The sequence below is a fragment of the Falco punctatus genome, assembly GCF_963210335.1.
Source record: "Falco punctatus genome assembly, chromosome: 8".
Taxonomy (NCBI): Eukaryota; Metazoa; Chordata; class Aves; order Falconiformes; family Falconidae; genus Falco; species Falco punctatus.
In genome coordinates, this window is record NC_137588.1 from 8,862,392 (window position 1) to 8,880,368 (window position 17,977).

The 17,977-nt window shown below is 41.5% G+C and overlaps 1 protein-coding gene across 10 annotated transcripts in view; it reads right to left on the reverse strand.

The window, feature by feature from the left end:
• UBE2F (ubiquitin conjugating enzyme E2 F (putative)) overlaps positions 1–17,977 on the reverse strand; it is a 92,087-nt gene that overhangs the window by 24,964 nt on the left and 49,146 nt on the right. For 6 of the 10 annotated variants that reach the window (XR_013930087.1, XM_080399878.1, XM_080399879.1 and 3 more), the window contains 2 exons: positions 7,445–7,477; positions 5,024–5,086 (listed from right to left, as the gene is read on the reverse strand). Coding sequence is in view for 8 of the 10 variants with exons in the window: in XM_080399878.1 (XP_080256004.1) it covers positions 5,024–5,086; positions 7,445–7,477 (96 nt within the window). In the remaining 2 variants the exon portion in view is untranslated. The remainder of the gene's footprint in view (positions 1–5,023; positions 5,087–7,444; positions 7,478–17,977) is intronic. The other 4 variants (XR_013930086.1, XM_080399880.1, XM_080399881.1 and 1 more) reach the window with 1 other exon arrangement.

The following is a 17,977-nucleotide window of genomic DNA, read 5'->3' on the forward strand; positions in this document are numbered from 1 at the left end:
CAAAAATTGCTTTAGCCTCTTGAAGTGCACCAAATACAACATATACAAGGTAAATAAAACTAAAACAGGACACAGCATTAGCACTCTTGATATGGCAGACCTAGGTGAGCAAGAAAGCTAAGGAGTATTAGGGAAAATGTTTCTACTTCAAGCCACACAGTGTAATGAATTTTCCTGTCGTGTATCTCACATATGGCTTTGAAATGTTTCTTGGCAAAGGCAAACACTACTAGGAAATACAAGGACTTTTAAGGAACACAGCCATGTCCTGAGGTAGTATCTCAAAACAACTATGACAGACATATGTATGGCAAGTATTTTCTAGGTTTCAGCTAAAAACAGCAGACACAGCACTCATAGCACCTCTGGCTAAGGAATACACAAATCTTGAACTACTAGGCTGACTTGGTATTGTATTACCCTTGTTCTTTCAGTATTCAGCCTACCTGGCTGCCACAGAAAGCAAACCAACAGAGCTCTATTTGTTCACTGTACAAAACAGCGAGTCCTACATTTTTAGCGTATCATTTTTAAGTGAGTAGTCATTAAAACTTAATCACTTGCATACTGCTTACAAAGCTGTGGAATCGATTCAGTTGACAATTAATGGCTCCAGTCATCCACATAATTACTGACAGGCTGACTTCTCCGCTAACTCCAAAGCAGTCCCAGCTAATTAACTAGTAAGCAGTTCTTTAAATTCAACAAAAAAAACCTCACACTACCAAACTGATGAAATTGTACCAGTGTGAGAAAACTGAATGCCCCATCCCTGGCAGTGTTCAAGGCCAGGCTGGACAGGGCTTTGAGCAACCTGGTCTGGTGGAAGGTGTCCCTGCCCGTGGTGGGGGTGCTGGAACTAGATGATCTCTAAAGTCCCTTCCAACCCAAATCGTTCTATGATTCTACAAGCATCTGGAAACACCTTGTTTAGTTTACATAGAGACATCAATCATCTTTTCATACTGATTTATTGAGCTCCAAACCAAGAGAGGATGGTTGCTTATCTTTCAGTGACTGGGACCTAACTGCAGTGCAATGCGGGCACCAGGAACGTTCCAAAAAGTAACATTACAAAAATGACCGATACAAACTTTTCCTAAGCTGCAAACAATTATGAGTTAAATGAGAGAGGGTGAAGGGAAACTACAATTTTATCTGAATGCTTTAGCCACAGTCAACAAGCTTGCAAGAAGGTTTTAGTTTAAAAACCTGAGTTTGGAAATTGGCACCAGACCCACAGAAACACAGCCACTGAACAGGATGCAGTCAACATGCTGGAGGGCAAATCCACTAACAAGAGGGACCTGCGTGGGCTGGAGGAAAGGCCAACAGCAGCCTCAGGAGGCCCATCAAGGCCAAAATGCAAAGCTCTGCCACTGGGACACACTCAGCCCCTGCACAGAGAAAGTCCCAGATGCTGGGCTGTGGAGAGCCCTGCTGGGAAGGCCTCGGGGCAAGGAGAGGCTGAGGGAACAGGGTTTGTTGGTAGAGAGAAGGCTTTGGGGGACCTAAAAGCAGTCTCCTAATACTGACGAGAAGGCTACCAAAAGGACGGAACCTTCTTTTGAAGAAGAGATTGAGCTCATAAGCTGAAAGGGGGGATTGTCTTACTGTATATATGGAAAAAGCTTACCATGTGGGTAACTAAGCTTTGGAGCATCCAACATCACTTGATGACAACGGAGCCTTACAAAATTGATTGCAATGACAATGAAATCACTTGAAAGTACCATTTAATGCAGACAAATAAAGGAGTCCTATCTCTAGAAAAATGTGGCAGACAGTAAACTCTGTCTCTGAAAAGGTCTTTTGATGAAAATAACCAATTACAACACAGGTCTCTAGATCACTTCTATAGCTGATAAGAAGGTAGGTTTTGGATACGTAAGTAGAGGGGTAGCAAGACTGAATATTAATATAATCTGTTCATCTGGCATTTTCAAAAATGGTTGATGACTCTGCCCAAATTCATTGTATAGCCTTCCAAAAAGTTACAACATCTTGCAAAGTGTGTGGGGAAGACCTGCAGAATTACTAAAGCTGCATAAACAAGCATATATACTTTAAAAAATAATGCAAAAGCGACTTGATGATCACTGGCTGAAGGAAGCTGGAAAGGAAGAAATTCAGTAACTGATAGCTCCTTCCTGGAGCTGAAGGAGGCCCCCAAGGGCTGGCAGCTGAAGCTTCACTAATTCAGATCTTCGATAAGATACAATTTTTTAAAAACAATTGATTTCATAACTTGAGGTCTGAATTTTGTATCATTTTTACATCTTAGAACAAGGCTACTTTTCCAAAAGCTACAACTACATGCTCAGGTATAAGCCATAGATTTGATGCAAAAATGAAGAGGTCCCTTATGTAGGAAAAGATTATTACCGTCCCTTCTAGCCTGATCTGTAACACAAATACAACACAACTATTTTCCAAGAACAAATAATGATTTGGTATCTATTAGGTGACTTCTAGCATCTGCAAGGCAGCAGTCATTTATGATGACTTAATACCAGTCTATGGAACTGAACAAACTCCAGTCTCACATTTTCAATAACCAGAGCCAGGCTTCAGGATTAGCTGTTAACCTCTCAGGCAGCTGCACTTAGCCTGGAAGGTCAGCAAAGGGATCCCGGGATTTCAAATCTGAAATGACATCAGTAACACACTGAGTCATCTCCTCCAGGACAGCCACAGAAGACAGCTCAAGCGACATTTGTTTTGGCTGTTACAGGCCATATACTCCCACCCTGTCAAATGACCAAAAGCGTTTTCTTACAGGATCTGTTCGACACAGATGTTTGAATACAGAAATATCTGTATATAGATATATTTGCACATCTGTTTGTGTGTAGAGTGTGCATGTGTACATATACTCTATTGGTATAAGTGTATTACACAAAAATGTCTCAGGAAAATTCACTAGCATTCCCATATTAATTATACCATGCACTGCAAGTATTTTCTTAAAAGACAGGACAGAACCACAGCAGTTTGACTTTACAGCAAAGTGCTTATATGTTACATGACATCTATACCCAGGAGAGAAAAAAAAACTAATTAAAAAAACTAAATGATGCTGCAACTGCATCGTTTGAGGCTAATTGTAAAAGCAGCATTTCTCTCCCTTGCATAATTTATTCTCTCCAGGCAGCCATAATTTATTTTGCTGTAAGACGTACTATGGAAAATCCAGCATTACCTGGTGCTGTCACTATCAATTAAATACTTAAACTAAATTCAGATAAGCTCCAAAAAAAGTTAACATGGAAGAATAGGAATTTTACAGATGCCTGTGAGAGGACAATTGAGAGTTGACTAAATAAAAAAATATTTGTTCCAAAAATATTTTTAATTTAGAAGACTGTCAAAAAACCACTCAATTTCACTTTCACTTCTTCCACAGCTGCTGTTACATGGAGAAAAAAAAAGCTTCTGTGCTATTAGTGTGGCAGTATGTATTTTGAGTGCTCAGCGCTCTGTTTTTTTCAGAGGTGTGTTTTTAAAAGCAGGTAACACTTCCTTTCTGTGGACTCCCAAGACTTCCAATTACTGAATGAGATTGAGAGATGCATGATAGCAATTTCTTAATATTTCATCACTCTTTGGGAAGAGAGCATTGCTGTCTGGCTGGTCTGAGGTCTAACAATTTCCTTGAAGCACTGGCAAGGCTTGCCTATCACAGCCTCAACACAGCTGACACAAGACTGTACTAGTACTGTGAGAGTATCTTTCCTTACAAAAACCTACCCAGACACCAGACTAACCACTTTCCCTCTGGCAGTTAGAAGAAATCAAGTGTCAGATTTGACACTCAGCAATAGCTGTGTAGCCTCACCATTCCCATAGAGCTACAAATTTCCCTGGCAAGATACTAGAGAATAATTTAGCCTAACAATGCAAACAAAGAAAACTACTCAGCCTGCTACCTTCACTACGCTGCTTTTGTTTCTTGGGCTGTATGCCCACTCTGTGACTACTTTCAGTGTTTTATGGCTTGGAAGGCTTCCTGGCACTCTTTGCCAAAATGATATAACAAAACCCCTCTTCCAGAGCAGGTTTCTATTAAATTTCTCCCAACTCAGGCTTATGTTCTCATCCCAGCCCTGCAAACACTAATACCAGAATGGCTACAAGATCTCATTAAACAAAAAATAGGCAGAAAGATAAACTTGCAGTCCTGATACTCCCTCTTGAAAAAAAATGAGATAAATTAGGTGTACTGCCTGACTGTATTTTCAATGAACTCTTTAAATGAACATTTAACTGGAACTTTTCTTCAATCTTTACGGTTAACTTCAGCAAAAGTATTGGAAAAGTTTAATTAAAACAAGAGATGGTGAACATACCAAGTGTATGCACCAAGTGATGGAACTTCAGAGATCCATATGATGGAGAATATAGTACTTTAGTTCACTTCTACCTTCGTGGTCAATCTCACTTGAGAGGTACATCTCACAGATGTTCATCAGGCCACTAATCAATGCCAAGTTTTGCTTTGCCCAGTCCGTAATACACACAGAACAAGTAGGATCAGTAAAAAGAAAACAAATTTCCACTCCTGTCTTTTAAACGTGCCAGTAGATTAATAAAACCATGCAACATCAGAGTTGTGAAGAAGTTGCCTTTTGAAAGAGACAGAGAAGGATGAGATCTTTCTGCAGATCTTCTAAGGTAAAGGCTACTCATGCAACTGTGCGAAACAGATTCATTATCAATTGCTGCACAGAACATGTACAACTTCAGGGAAAATCTCAGAAACAAGAAGGAAAAGATCATCTGTTTTGGGGATATGACTACATTATGGTCAACGATTCTAGCATATGGTGAGTAACACTACTGTGTCGAGTTTACTTTCCCAGATAACCCACATCTTGTTTGAATATCTGGTTGCTGATACAGTGAGTCACTTGCCTGCACAAAGTACCAGCTCAAATGCTTTAAAAGGACTGACTGGGAATTGCCGAGTACAGTATGTGTATTTGTTTAGGAACAACATGCTTTAAATAAACCGCTGACTCACCTTGTCACGCAAATGATGCTCTGCAGCCTCAATATTCAAAGGATCATCAAAATTCAAAAGATCCTGGAAAATAAATAGAGAACGTTACAGGGTTCCCACTCACTGCATCATACAAGGCATCTAAAGCCCTAATGAACAAGATAACGAAACAAAGCAAACAAGACCAGCAAGCATAGTGGCATTTTCTCACTACCTTGATAGGTATTCCCTGCCAAAGGTAAATGCAAATGAGTTTGATGACTGCAAACCAAATCGCAAGGCAATTGAAGTATGACAGCAGCAAGGTATTCAGCCCCATCTGGCAGCACACCATGCACAGCCCCATGACACTTCCTTCTGGCAATGATCCATTTCTATTTGAAAACTGAGACAGTTTTAAATCAAACTTTGAAGGAACATTCGAAGTTTCAAGAGGCACAATTCCTGTTGATTTTTGTTCAAGGGTAAAGTAAACCCCTAAAACCCCCTGCAAACAGGGTGATGAGAAAGCAGGAAAAGCTTCCTTAATATCATCTCTATATCAAAGCAATTTCATGCCCTCTGTGAAGAAACTATATAACCTGGAGCTGGACAGACAGGAAAGTTTTAGTGCAATGGGAAAAACAGGGCCCAGAGGAAAGGGAGTGTGAAGACCCCAAGAGCTAAGGGCACACAGGGGCAGGGAGCAGAAATAGTCTAAATAAATCTCAGGTCTACCAGTTTAATCTCAAATATTAACTTCAGAAGGAGACAGGGTCCAGGGTTAAAAACAGTGGAGACAAAGATGCTGATAGAATGGGAATAATCATTAAAAAAATAACAGTGAATCACAACCCTTCTGCCTTGCAGCCCAGATCATTTTCCCCAGTTTAAGGTTAGTCTGCAACAGCAGTGAAATGCCACTGTTTCACAAGCGTGAAAGGCTTGTGTCACACACTGACTCGTTTTCAAGCAGCAAACCTTCCATTTCACTCAAACCAGGACACCAATACACCTCATTTTCACTCACTTTCTTCAAGAAAGCACAAAAGAATCTGCAAGGCTAGCACAATCCAATATCATCAGCTCTTCAAAGCCTAATTATTTTTAAGAAGCTGGGTGTGACGGAAATCCAAGAGGCAAGCTAGGGAGCACAGCTCTTACCCGCCATGGCAAATCCCCGTGGTCTCTGAGCCATGACCATCACTCTCTGCAGCTGTTTGCCTAACGGATTATTTTTGTGTGCAGTTCTGCCTCTAAAGACACTCCTTTGTACCTCCAGTGGATTTCGCTTTCTTCCAGTTACTTAGCATGCAGTGGGAGACTAACTGTGAAATGCAATTACTTTTTGTTGAAAAGGCAAATGCTCTCCAATCTTCTAAATCAATTTACCAAAGTTGTAGTTGAAACAAACAAGCCTTTGGATGCCAGGAAAGCTTAGGAGCTTTAGCCAGTCACTGGCTTGATCTATGCTAGAGGTTTTAGAAATGCACCATGATCTCGGTGATAGTGCTGGGAGCACAATCACTGCTCTGCTGCCTCCTCCTCCTGCAGGTAGTGGTGGAAGAAATTCCTCTCTCTGGAAACAAGTTGGGGCTAGTGAAGCCCACAGTGATGCTCCCCATCCAGAGCTTTTTCACAGCCTCCTCCCCACACCCTGGGGTGGCTGGGGTAGCTGTTTCCAAAGTCTACAAATACGGCAACCAAGTTAGTACCTTTCTTTGCTTTCTCCTGACCTTCCTACGCAGCAGCAATGGCTGTGGAAGGGAATCACAATCCTCGACTCCATAGAAAAGGGCAACTTTTGTACAGTTTCTCTCCACCTGTAGGGCAAAAGCAGCTGTTGCATCTTGCCTGCCTTTTACAGCTTCCTGCCCTCTCCGTTTTCAAGTTGCTCCTGCAATTATGAGGCACAGGTTTCTTGCTCCCATCAATCTAAGGAAAAGGGGCAAAATGGGATCCCTGAACAAAACCACACTATTTCTGCAACAAATCGGGATTTATGCAAATTCTATGGGTTGCTACCGAGGCCCCTGAACAGGAATATAAGTGTTCAAAACAGGAATGAGACTGCAGGAGAGAAATCTTTTAAAGAACACCTTTTTTAAAGAACAACACAATTCCTTCTCAGAGCAATATGAATTTCTATTTCCTGAAAACTGGTGGAAGGAATTTCATACTGCGTGGAAGATCAAGTTACTTATTACCAAAATATCCCATAATAGATTTGTAACCAAAAGTAAACAATGTACAAAAAAGCTCGCATTTCAGACAGTCTGTATGAATCTTAGTTATACAAACAAAGGCACAAACTGATTTCGTATTTGCACAACACCCACTGAAGCCAAAGGAAATAATGACCTTAAGTTTAAGAGGCAACAGATGAGGTTCACGTTAAGTGATGCTGAAACCAAACCAGGCAGGAAAAAAAAAGTGGATATGCAAAAATATTCATTTACTTACAGTGAATAAAGAGTTTAATCCCCAGACAACATCCTACAAAGGAAAACCAGAATCAGTTAGGCATACATTTCAGGTGTTTTTAACAGGTTCACATACTTTATTTTTTCTATTAACCCATGAGATTACTGGAAATCAAATCTAGATTAAGGGTGATATTTTACTTACTTAAATCAAAATATTGAAAGAGCTTTCCCATTACATGAATACTCGACACTTAGAAGTCACCAAAAAACAAATGTTGCATATTCAATTACAAGTTCAGATTTTTGTACTGATAGGAGCCTTATTCCTGTTGCTCCTCTGCTTAAGAGGAATACCTCAGTATATGCCACCAACTGAAAACTGTACTGCTTAGTTCAAAGTGTGCATATAAAACTTAATTCAGCAGTTCATTCTTAAACTTAAAAAAATAAAATGGTGTCAGACAAATATTTGAAACTGTGTCAAAATATCAGAAAAAAATTAAATTTAGTATGAGTATGGAAAAATACCATTCTTCTATGAGCATATGTCTCAATTTTACTGCCTTTAAGTATCTATTTAAAGACAGCTGAGTAGAGAGGGTTTGCAATTCCTGCAGACAGAAAGATTCAAGGGAATCTGCCTCCAAATGGTGTCATCAAACACAGCTTATTTTGGTGTTCTACTAGCACTGACCTCAGAGTCCACGTCGTCCATTTACAACCTTCAAAGACTAAGAAAATGAACGAGATCCAAATATCACAGAAATAAGTCTAGAAGGATCACCCACCATCAACTCTGGGGCTATGTTGAGGAAAGATTATTTTCTTCAGCAGCAACCTAACTAAGCTACCCTACTGCAAAATCGCACTGAAGCCTGGGCCCTGGAGTTCACACCTACCAGACAAAGATCAACATCGCACCTCCTACCCTTACAGCCTCCTAGCGTTTGACTGCCTACCCATGAAAACCACGCTGCCTGATATCTACTAGTGGGACAAACGCTGCACATTAATTGGTTTATGTCTAAAATGTACCTTTTACAATAAAGATAAAGCCTCAAAGTAAAAACTTCCTATCCACAGCAAAGAACTTCAATAAACAAACATGTTTCTGCTCGATTCCTGTTCTGGGCCCTCTGCTAAGAATGGTGGACCACAGAAATCAATATTCCTTAAGAACGCTATTCAATTATGTCCTAATTGAAAAAGATACAATGTCAGCATTATCTGGACAACAACCTCTCATGATCCAATTCTCTTCTGCTCTGGCTCAAATAACCTACTCAGTTTATCCGCCTTTAATAACATTAATCTGCCCAGCAAAGTTGATATTGTCAGACAGCGTTTTCAGTTTCAGCACCTCCTCCTAACTGTGCTTCTGAAACCATCAGGTGTGGCAAAACCAGCAACTTTTCCAAATGCACTCACCACCTTCAATGGCAGTACAGCCACACAAACAGCAAAAAAGGATATACTCAAGACACCTAAGAATTACAGTTATCTGTACATTTTAAGACTACAGTGCAGAGCAGTCATCCTCACTCCCAAATGACCATACTATCCGTTCCTCGGCACATATGAGAAAATGGACTATTTCAAGTAATGGATGAAAGTCATCATTTTACCCTTTAAGTATTCTGCTTGTTCAACTACTGTCACAGAAACTGGGCATAGCAGAGGTTAGCAAAGCATGGTATTAAGGAAATCTGTACTAAGCAATCCTTGGGATAAACTATTTGTACAGTGCAGTGGTGTTAAAGAAAAAATAAGACAAAATTGCTGATTAAAGGAGGATTTCAGTGGTGTGAAGAACCTGGAGAGTAGAAACAGGCATTAAGTTCTCAGCTTTCAGTTCACGCTCCCACATTCAGGCACGGCAGGGTGCACAGCACAGGCTGCCATGGTGTCACCACCCTCGGAGTCTGCTCTGCTACGTACACTGCCCCTGGCACGGATGCAGCCCAAAGACTGCCTGATGCAGGGTGTGTAACCACAGATGGCTGAGAGTACCTCTCCAGCCACTCTGCCCCAGCAGAAGCTCTGACGCCTGAAGGTCAGAAGCCCCTTCCCACTGCTGCCCTCAAAGGCTGTACTGTCCTTCAGGGAAGCAAAGTGAGTGTCTTGGGGGTGTTGAGAATTTCTTGCATTCAATTTTAACCCACTGTGTGTTTCCCACAACCTTAGATAATGGGACCTTACTAAAGCACAGCAATTTGCTTTCTTCCACTCAAAGAAGCAGGAATAAATTAACTTTATAAGGGTCACCTTCAATCTACACCATGTGACAGCAGACTAGCTGGATAATGTGATGCAGAATTACAATACCTAGAGTTAAAAAAATCCTGAAGAGGTATAAGGAGCTCACACTAGGACACTGGGGTCTGTCCATTTCTAAATCCTGCCTGAATACCAAAACCGCGTTCACAGGGTTGCAAACTGTTCACAGCTGTTCCAACCACTTAACCAGCAAGGCTAAAAAGAAACAAACAAAAGAGCAACTCAATCACATGGATGTTGAAATCCTGAAGAGCTCACCTTCTCTTTACATCTAACAGAGCTGAAGCCCCCAGTCTCCCAGAGCCTCCCCACCAGGACACTTGCAGATTGTCTTTCCAGACAAAACAGCTGCTGCTGAGCCATACCTTACACAAGTAAATGTTGCAACTCTAAACAGAAATGTAAATTATACTAACTATTTTCCCATTCTGTAAACACCTGCTTTTGAAATTTACCTGAATTGCTCCCAAATTCCCATTTGCTGATGGGACACTTGACTCATTCAGGCTGGCTTTGCACAGAGTTCCATAAAAAAATACCCACACAAAAAAACCCCAGCAAAAACCTCTGTAAGGCTGTGAGTTTTCAGAGTGCTGTATATTTTCACAGCTATTCCAGACATCAAAAAGTATAAAGGGATTATTATTACTGAATAACTTATGTGTGAAATTCTTAATATTGTTTCTGATGTTTCCACCCATTCAAGCTTTACGATTTGCAGGATTCATTTTATATCCTTGCATAGCTCCATGAAAAATAATGCTAAATTACTACCAAAAGGCAACACTTTTTCTAATGAGTTTGAGGCTAGCCTGGATTTAAATCTAGAATATTGAAACAGAGAAGTGGGAAGAAACAGATGAGGAAGAGCGAAGCAAGTATTTCATGTCTGAAAAACTTGACACTGTTGCACTGCAAAAATAATCACTTTGTATTATGGCTGCTTGCTATGTGCCGATAAACACTTGCCTGAATGCTTGCTTCACATTTCCCTGACGAACCAAAAGGACTTGCAAGCCATCAAAAGATCCTGTCACATTTAATAGTTTAAAAAAATACTGTTTTCTTTTAATGTAATAAAGCAGCATCCTTGGCTTCAAACATTTACTGAACTTCTGGCTTAAATACTCTGAAAACAGGAAGCTAACCCTACATACAAGACTTTTAAAGTTATCTTCATGCATAGGAGCAGGGCAGATGTCGCCTTAAAATGTTAATAATGCACACCTTTATGCTGCTCCACTTCAGTGACAAAATCTACTTGCAAAAGGGGAACCAGACACAGGGATCTGCCTGTTCACATGGTGAACACCTGACAAGGCTGTTTCTTTTACAATGCTGCTTTTTCTCTACTTTCTTCTACACACTTAACATCAAAGTTACAGAGTACAAACACACCCATTACTTAGGGGTAACCCCAGAGCAAAACTAAGGACCTCTTACATTTTTTGTAACGAAGGACCATGGTCTGCTCAGGATGGACATTGCAGAAAAGGCTGCAGAATTCCCCAAACCACTTTATCTGATTTCTGCTCCAGATGTGCCCAGGCAGGCCTTCTCCCTGTCCCCTGGTCTCCTGGAGGCTTTGCATCAGCACAGACATCACCCACAAGGTTAGACACCTTTGCGAGCCAGCTGCAGGTCCCAGGTATACGAGTGTTTTTAATTCACAACTACTATGTTAGTTCAGAGGATTCAAGTATGATGCTTGAACTAAAGAGCCAGTTCCCAAGCAGAGCAGCATCTGCTTAAATCCACAGTGGGTAAGTGGAAGAGGGTATAATGAAGGAAACATACTCTGCTCTGTGGCACTGTCACCATTGTGAGCTCAAGCATGGGGAAGTTAACACAAGCAAGTCAGAAGATCAACAGACTTAATAAATCACCCCTTTTCATTCTTCAGTATTTTTGTGCTGCATTTGAGTGAGAATTTACATTAAAACCCTGCCTACTGATTTATTTATGGTATGTCAAATGAGGGGAAAAAAATATCTACCACTGCAGCAACATTTAAAGTTCGAGAGCAATGAATCCAAATCCTAAATACTGCTTTTGAAATAGCCTCTCCTGAGGCTAGAGAGTCTCAAAGCATTGCATTTGTAGGGTGTCCTAATTCAGTTAGTCACCAAATCTTCCCAAGTGGCAGCCCTCACAACCACTTCACAAAAGCGATGCCATTGAAAACATCTCACAGAGAAGTGTTTAGCTATGCTTGCCGATGTCTGGAAATACAACCACAGAACACTTCTTTTGAAGAGAGAGTAAACATGCAAACTGTAAATTAACATTCTCCTTTAACAGGCAAAGTATATTTAATACATTAATTTAAGCAGAGAATGAGCCAGACAAAAGCAGCTAATGAACTTCCAATCAAAGACATTTCTTTAGAGATCCAAAAGGCGTTTCTCATCTAATAGTCTGATTAAACTAAAGCTCATTGCTAAACCATTTTTCATATACACTTTAACCCATTCAGATCAATGAAAGAAGCAGCAGTCATTTATACAAGCAGATACCTAAAGGAATTATTTTTTTTTCTACTGAAACAGAAACCCCAGTAAAATAAACACCCAGCTTTGTACATCGCAGTTTGGAAAAGGGCTTGAAATTACACCAGAAAACTCAGCAAGCTGAAGGGGTCAGGTCACTGCATGGCTATCTCTTGAAGCAGCTCTCTGCTGTCTTGTCTGCCTACACACCAGCTCAGAATGCTTTTCCACTTCCATCCACCTTCTTCTGCCATCTCTCACAAATAAGCCCAGTTTCTTTCTCTCTTCATTGCAGCCTCACATTCCCCAGGCTCTGCTGGACTTCTTTCTGCCTCAACATGCCTCCACAAACATCTCTGATTTCTCCTAATGCAGTAAACCAGCTGTCTGCAACCACTACACTGTAACTGACTGCACAAAACTTACCACTGGTCCAAAGGGTTAAAATAGAAGTTTGTTTTCATGCCAGAAATGGTGGGCACTTCTTAGCTTACAAAAAAACTGCTTCCCTCCTACCCAGTCTTCTCCCAAATAAGATATTCTCTTTCACATTTCCTCTCTAATCCTGTATATAAAACTGCTACAGTATCTTGCAAAATTGCTGTAGCAAGTAAAGCACCATTTCCACCTAGAATAAGGTGAAGAGAACTTCAGCTTTCTTTAATCACCTACAAAGGCCATCTCAATTCTCATGTGCCTGTAAACCCAGCTTATGCTTCCCACCCAAACACAACAACTGTATCTTACTTAGAGGGCTTTGGGTAATTTAAATGGCATGAACTGCTCCAGTTAGCAAACACAAAAAAAGGAGGAAGGCTGGAAAACGATTTCTTCTGTGCTCAAATATACTAGAGGAAAAAACTCAGGAACAATCATAGCCTGTTCCTCTCCCAGACCAAGACAGTTGTGAATTGCCAAGTATGCAGGAGCACTCATCTAAAATCCCTTGCTTTTGTTACTGACTCCTTGACATATGTCCTTAAGGTTATTTCAGAGCAAGCAGATAATCTTTTATAAATTGTTCCCTGGGGAATTCTGTGATAGCTTCTTAATGAACTACACTACAGTGATCACGAACACCAAAGTGATCACCCTCCAGAGAACAGACTACTCAATTGATTAAGGTTGTCACAAATTGCATATTCAGAAAGCAACAATTCAGGGAAAACAAGCATGGTTTAATTAAACTTACTAATATACTGCACTGTTCTACTGAATCACTCTTTAAAAATGTGCTAGTAATAACAGCTACTGTATTTAAAACAAAGATTTAGCTTTTCCAGAAGCCACTAAAGAGAGAGGGGAAAAAAATTTTGCAACTCTTATGAGGCAAAGGTTATTACAAGACATTGATTTGTGTAAGTAGTTTCATCAGCCTGGGCATGCACAGAAGGGAAAAAAAATAAATAACTTCTACAAAACTGATAAAGCCGATTTATAAAATGAAAATACCACACAATATATCCCTGCAGAAAATTTTCCCGACCTTATTTTCAGAAAAACAGAATAATGTCAGATCTACATAGAAGATTGTATTCAGTGGCTTATAACTTCTCTTTACCATATACTGGGTCTGAAGATTTTTTTGTCTGCTGCTTATTCAATTTTTAGAGGTGGAGAAGAAAGGCAAAGAAATGAAAGCAGTAAGAACAGACATAAGTGCTTTAGCAAGCAAAAAGTATTGAAGAAATATAAAACTTCTGCACTGTGCTTTTCTTTAGATGACTTCCTTTACAGAGGGAGACTTGAACCATTGAAAGGTACCTTGTGATAAAGCCGTACTTCTTGCAACTGCAGGATTACTTACCTAAATTGTGATCAGCAAAGACAGTCAGAAACACTGTCGACTGTGACAGCTAAATCTCCCTTGCAATTTGGTTTTTGCTGAACACACCCAGGCCCTCCCCAGTCCCTGGTGCTGAACAGAGCAGTGATGGATGGCCCAGCCCTCACAAGAACTGCCCCAGGGCCAGGTGCTTGCACAGCAAGCAGGGCACCGCTGAGAAAGTCCATGTTTGGTTCAGAGCGGCAGTGCCACCTTGAAAAAGGATCTCCACCTGTCCCCACTGTCAGTGGGGTCAGAGCAGTTGTGGTGTGTATGAAGTAAACTTCTGGGTAAAGTTAGGCCAAACTCCTGCTGCAGATGCATATCACACGGGCTCCAGCACCAGGCAGGGATGTAGAGATCTGGAGCAACAACAGGGACACCATGCTCCAAAACATACCGAAAGGAAGGCCTTGAATCACTAGGAACTCCTAATACCCCTAAGTACTTCGTATATTACAAAAAACAAAAAAAAAAAACACAAACAAAAACAAAAAAAAAAAACAAAAACAAAAACACACAAAAGGTGCATGTCTTTTCACATTTGCTGACAAACACCAGCTCTAAAATGGTTGTGACTCTTATCCTTCCTCATCTACCCATTTACTGGATCAAAACTTCTCTTTCTGTACCTGCCTCTCCCTTCTGCCACTCCCTAGTCTCTTGCTAAAACACAATTTCTTCTGTATTTATATCCTAGTGTTTCACTGTGTCCCTTGTGGCGTCTTCTGTAATGCTGATATCCCTGCCAGTATCCCAGAAAACACGAGGCAGCATGCAGTTTAGGCACTGAGAAAGGGACAGTGTAAATCTGAATTGCGAGAGGGTCCAAAGCTTTTTGAGCACCAGGACCCAGTGTCAGTAACAGGCAGTGGGTGATCTCACGACTGCCAAGAAAAATCAGAGGACAGTCACGGTACATTAAAGAGGAAGCCTCTGCTCTCAAGCCTCAGGACAAGTGCAGTTTGGGGAGGGTGATGTGAGCCATCTCATTAGAGAAGATCTGAAACAGTCTTAGTTGGAAGCACATGATAAAGCTTCTTGCTCATTAGTTATCCATGCCCTAAGATCACTCCACAGAAGAATCTGGAGAAAAAGATACCTTAAGCATATTCCTCCTATTCTGCAGAACACCCCTTCAAGGACACATCCAGGGATACCCAATAGCCTGCTCTTCATCCCAGCTAGCATGAGCAACCCCCTTACACTTCTCCTACATCTGATTTCAAAAGCATCCCACTTTCCTGTATGCATCTCTAGGGTGGCCAGGGAGTAAGGCTTTCAGCAGAAACAGGTTAGAAGTATTACATACATACATATGTGTATTATATTTAAAAGAGAGAAAATGGTCTTTCAGCAGCAGCACTGTAGGTTCTACTCCTGCTGTGCTGGCAAGAACATAGCATAGCTATGAAGGAATCCACCTTTATTTGTGATATAAAGCAGTATGCAGCAGATCAGTGCCCATACCTTCAGGGACATGCAATGGCCAAGAGGCTTGCTTTTCTCTCCTTCACAGATTCTTTTGATCAAGACCCACAGCACTCACCTCACACTTTCAGCAAATAAAGAATGTCTTCAGGGAATAAAGGATAAGACTAAACATTTGCACTCACCTGTTTCTGTTAAGCTACAGGTACAGGTCCCTGTGGTGGTGGCCTTTACCTAAAGCTATTTGCTTGCAAGTTTATGTTTTGTTACTCACTTTGTTGAGCCGGGGAGAGAATAAAGATACTGGCAGCAGGAGACATTGTGCTATGTGGTCCTAGAAGCCGCCTTGAGATCAACACACAGAGCGGGACCTCTAGTTAAAATGCGCTCTCTCTGCATGTGAGAAAGGCAGCTTTGCAAATCACAGAATGGTTAGGGTTCTGGAGATCATCTAGCCTGACCCTCCTACTAAAGCAGGTTCACCTACAGATGTTCCCTGTCTCTTGAACTGCAAAGCCCAGAACTGGACAGAGCACTCCAGATACAGCCTCACTAGGGCAGAATAGAAGCGGAGATCACCTCCCTCAATGTGCTGGCCATGCTCCTCCTCATGTACCCCAGGGTGCCATGGGCCTTCCTGGCCCCCCGGGCACTGCACCATGTGCTGGGCACCAGCACTCCCAGGTCCTTCTCCGCAGAGCTGCCCTCCAGCAGATCAAGCCCTCGTCTGTGCTGGCACCTGGGGTTGTTCTTCCCCAGGTGCAGGACCTTACAGTTGCCTTGGTTGAACTTTATTAGGTTCCTCTCCACACAACTCTCCAGCCTGTCCACATCTCGCTGAACAGCACTGCAGCCTTCTGGTGTATCGGCCACTCCTCCCAGTTTTGTATCACCAGCAAACTTGCTGAGGGTACCCTCTGTCCCTTCATCCAGGTCACTGATGCAGAAGTTGAACAGGACTGGACCCAGTACTGACACCTCAGGAACACCACTGGCTACAGGTCTCCAGCTAGACTGCACCACTGATCACAACCCTCTGGTGAATCCATGCTGACTACTCCTGATAAGCTTCTTTTGAAGAAGATTATCATGAAGAGGATGGGCTGGGTGTGATCCCAGGAGTACTGAAAGGTGAGCAGGTACAGACCTCCTTTCAACAGTGTTTCAGCTGGAAAGTCACCAATAAAACCTACAGCCAGCCAAGCACAGCCCAGCTGAGGAGATGAGGACTCCCAAGAAAGTTATTCTTCATGTCTTGCTCCTGAGAAAAAAAGAAAGCCCTCATGTCTGGCTGTCAGCTCATTCAGGGTGTCCTTCTGGAAAAGCTGCTGTGGACACAGAAACAAGTTCACCTTCCCACTGTGCTGAACAGTGCTCTGGGTGGGGAGCAGGTTTGGGTGACAGGGGCCACCATGCCTCTTGGACACAGCACAAGAAGGAATAAGGTGGTAGAAAGTCTTCAGCAGGAAATAGTGCAGGGCACAAACACATTGCCAACTTCTGTATGGTACCAGAGAAGACAGGTGAAGACACACCACCTGAAAAAACAGGCATTTGTCTGCTCAGTGCAGTATTTGAAACCTGCATGCAGTGAGCAGTTGCAACCCCACACAGGGCAATCTGTTTCTTCCCAGTGCTCAGAGGCTCTATACTGGTCTGTACCAGGAGGCAGCATACACCTTGACAGAGCCCATCTTCCCCCTTACAATCAACACAATTTCTTGCGTGCTCAGTTTTGTAGCCTTGGTGATCATGACCAAGATGATCTCAGGAGACAGATGTGAAACTCATAAGATCAAGAGTCTCCTTGCTAATCTATAGTTGACATCCCAGTAACTTCTCACGCACTGTAAGAGCTGACATCTGTGCTCTTTGCCACTGCCATGAAGCCTTTAGCTTTCTTCTTGTCACGATTCTCTCCTTAGTTTACCAGTATGGGGGACAAACACATTCCACCCAGGAAGTCAGCTTTTACAAGCACGTGCTTTGACATTTCTACATACAATACAAAGAGCCATTCAAATATTGGACTTTAATAAATAGCAGAACAATGTTTCCATAATGCTGGCTGAGAAAAATAGTATCAGCAGCAAGAATTTATGAGAATGACACAGAACATACAGGTTTACTTTCTTCCCTTCATCCTGAAGACAGATACAGTTATTTTCTATTTAAAATACCCCTCTACACTAATAACATTTAATTTTGACAGCAGACCACCTATTTTCATTAAGATGGCGGATGAAAGTTTTGTGCTTATACCAAAGCTTTCAAAACTACTCAAGTTTATGCTTAAACACTGAGGTTAAAGTAACCAGAAAAATTAAGTCAAGACAGTCTGATTTATTTCTCAGAGATGACAGTTTGATATTTGCATGATTTAAAATACAGTAATTTTACAGCCCTAAGACCACCGCAGAATCAGTGCAAACAGGGCATACTTTCTCATTCAGTATTAAATAATAATTAAATAAGCAAGCTTCTTAATGATAAACTCAAAAATGCAATAGTTTATTGCAAACAAGTCTTAATTCCTTTTAGATTAGAT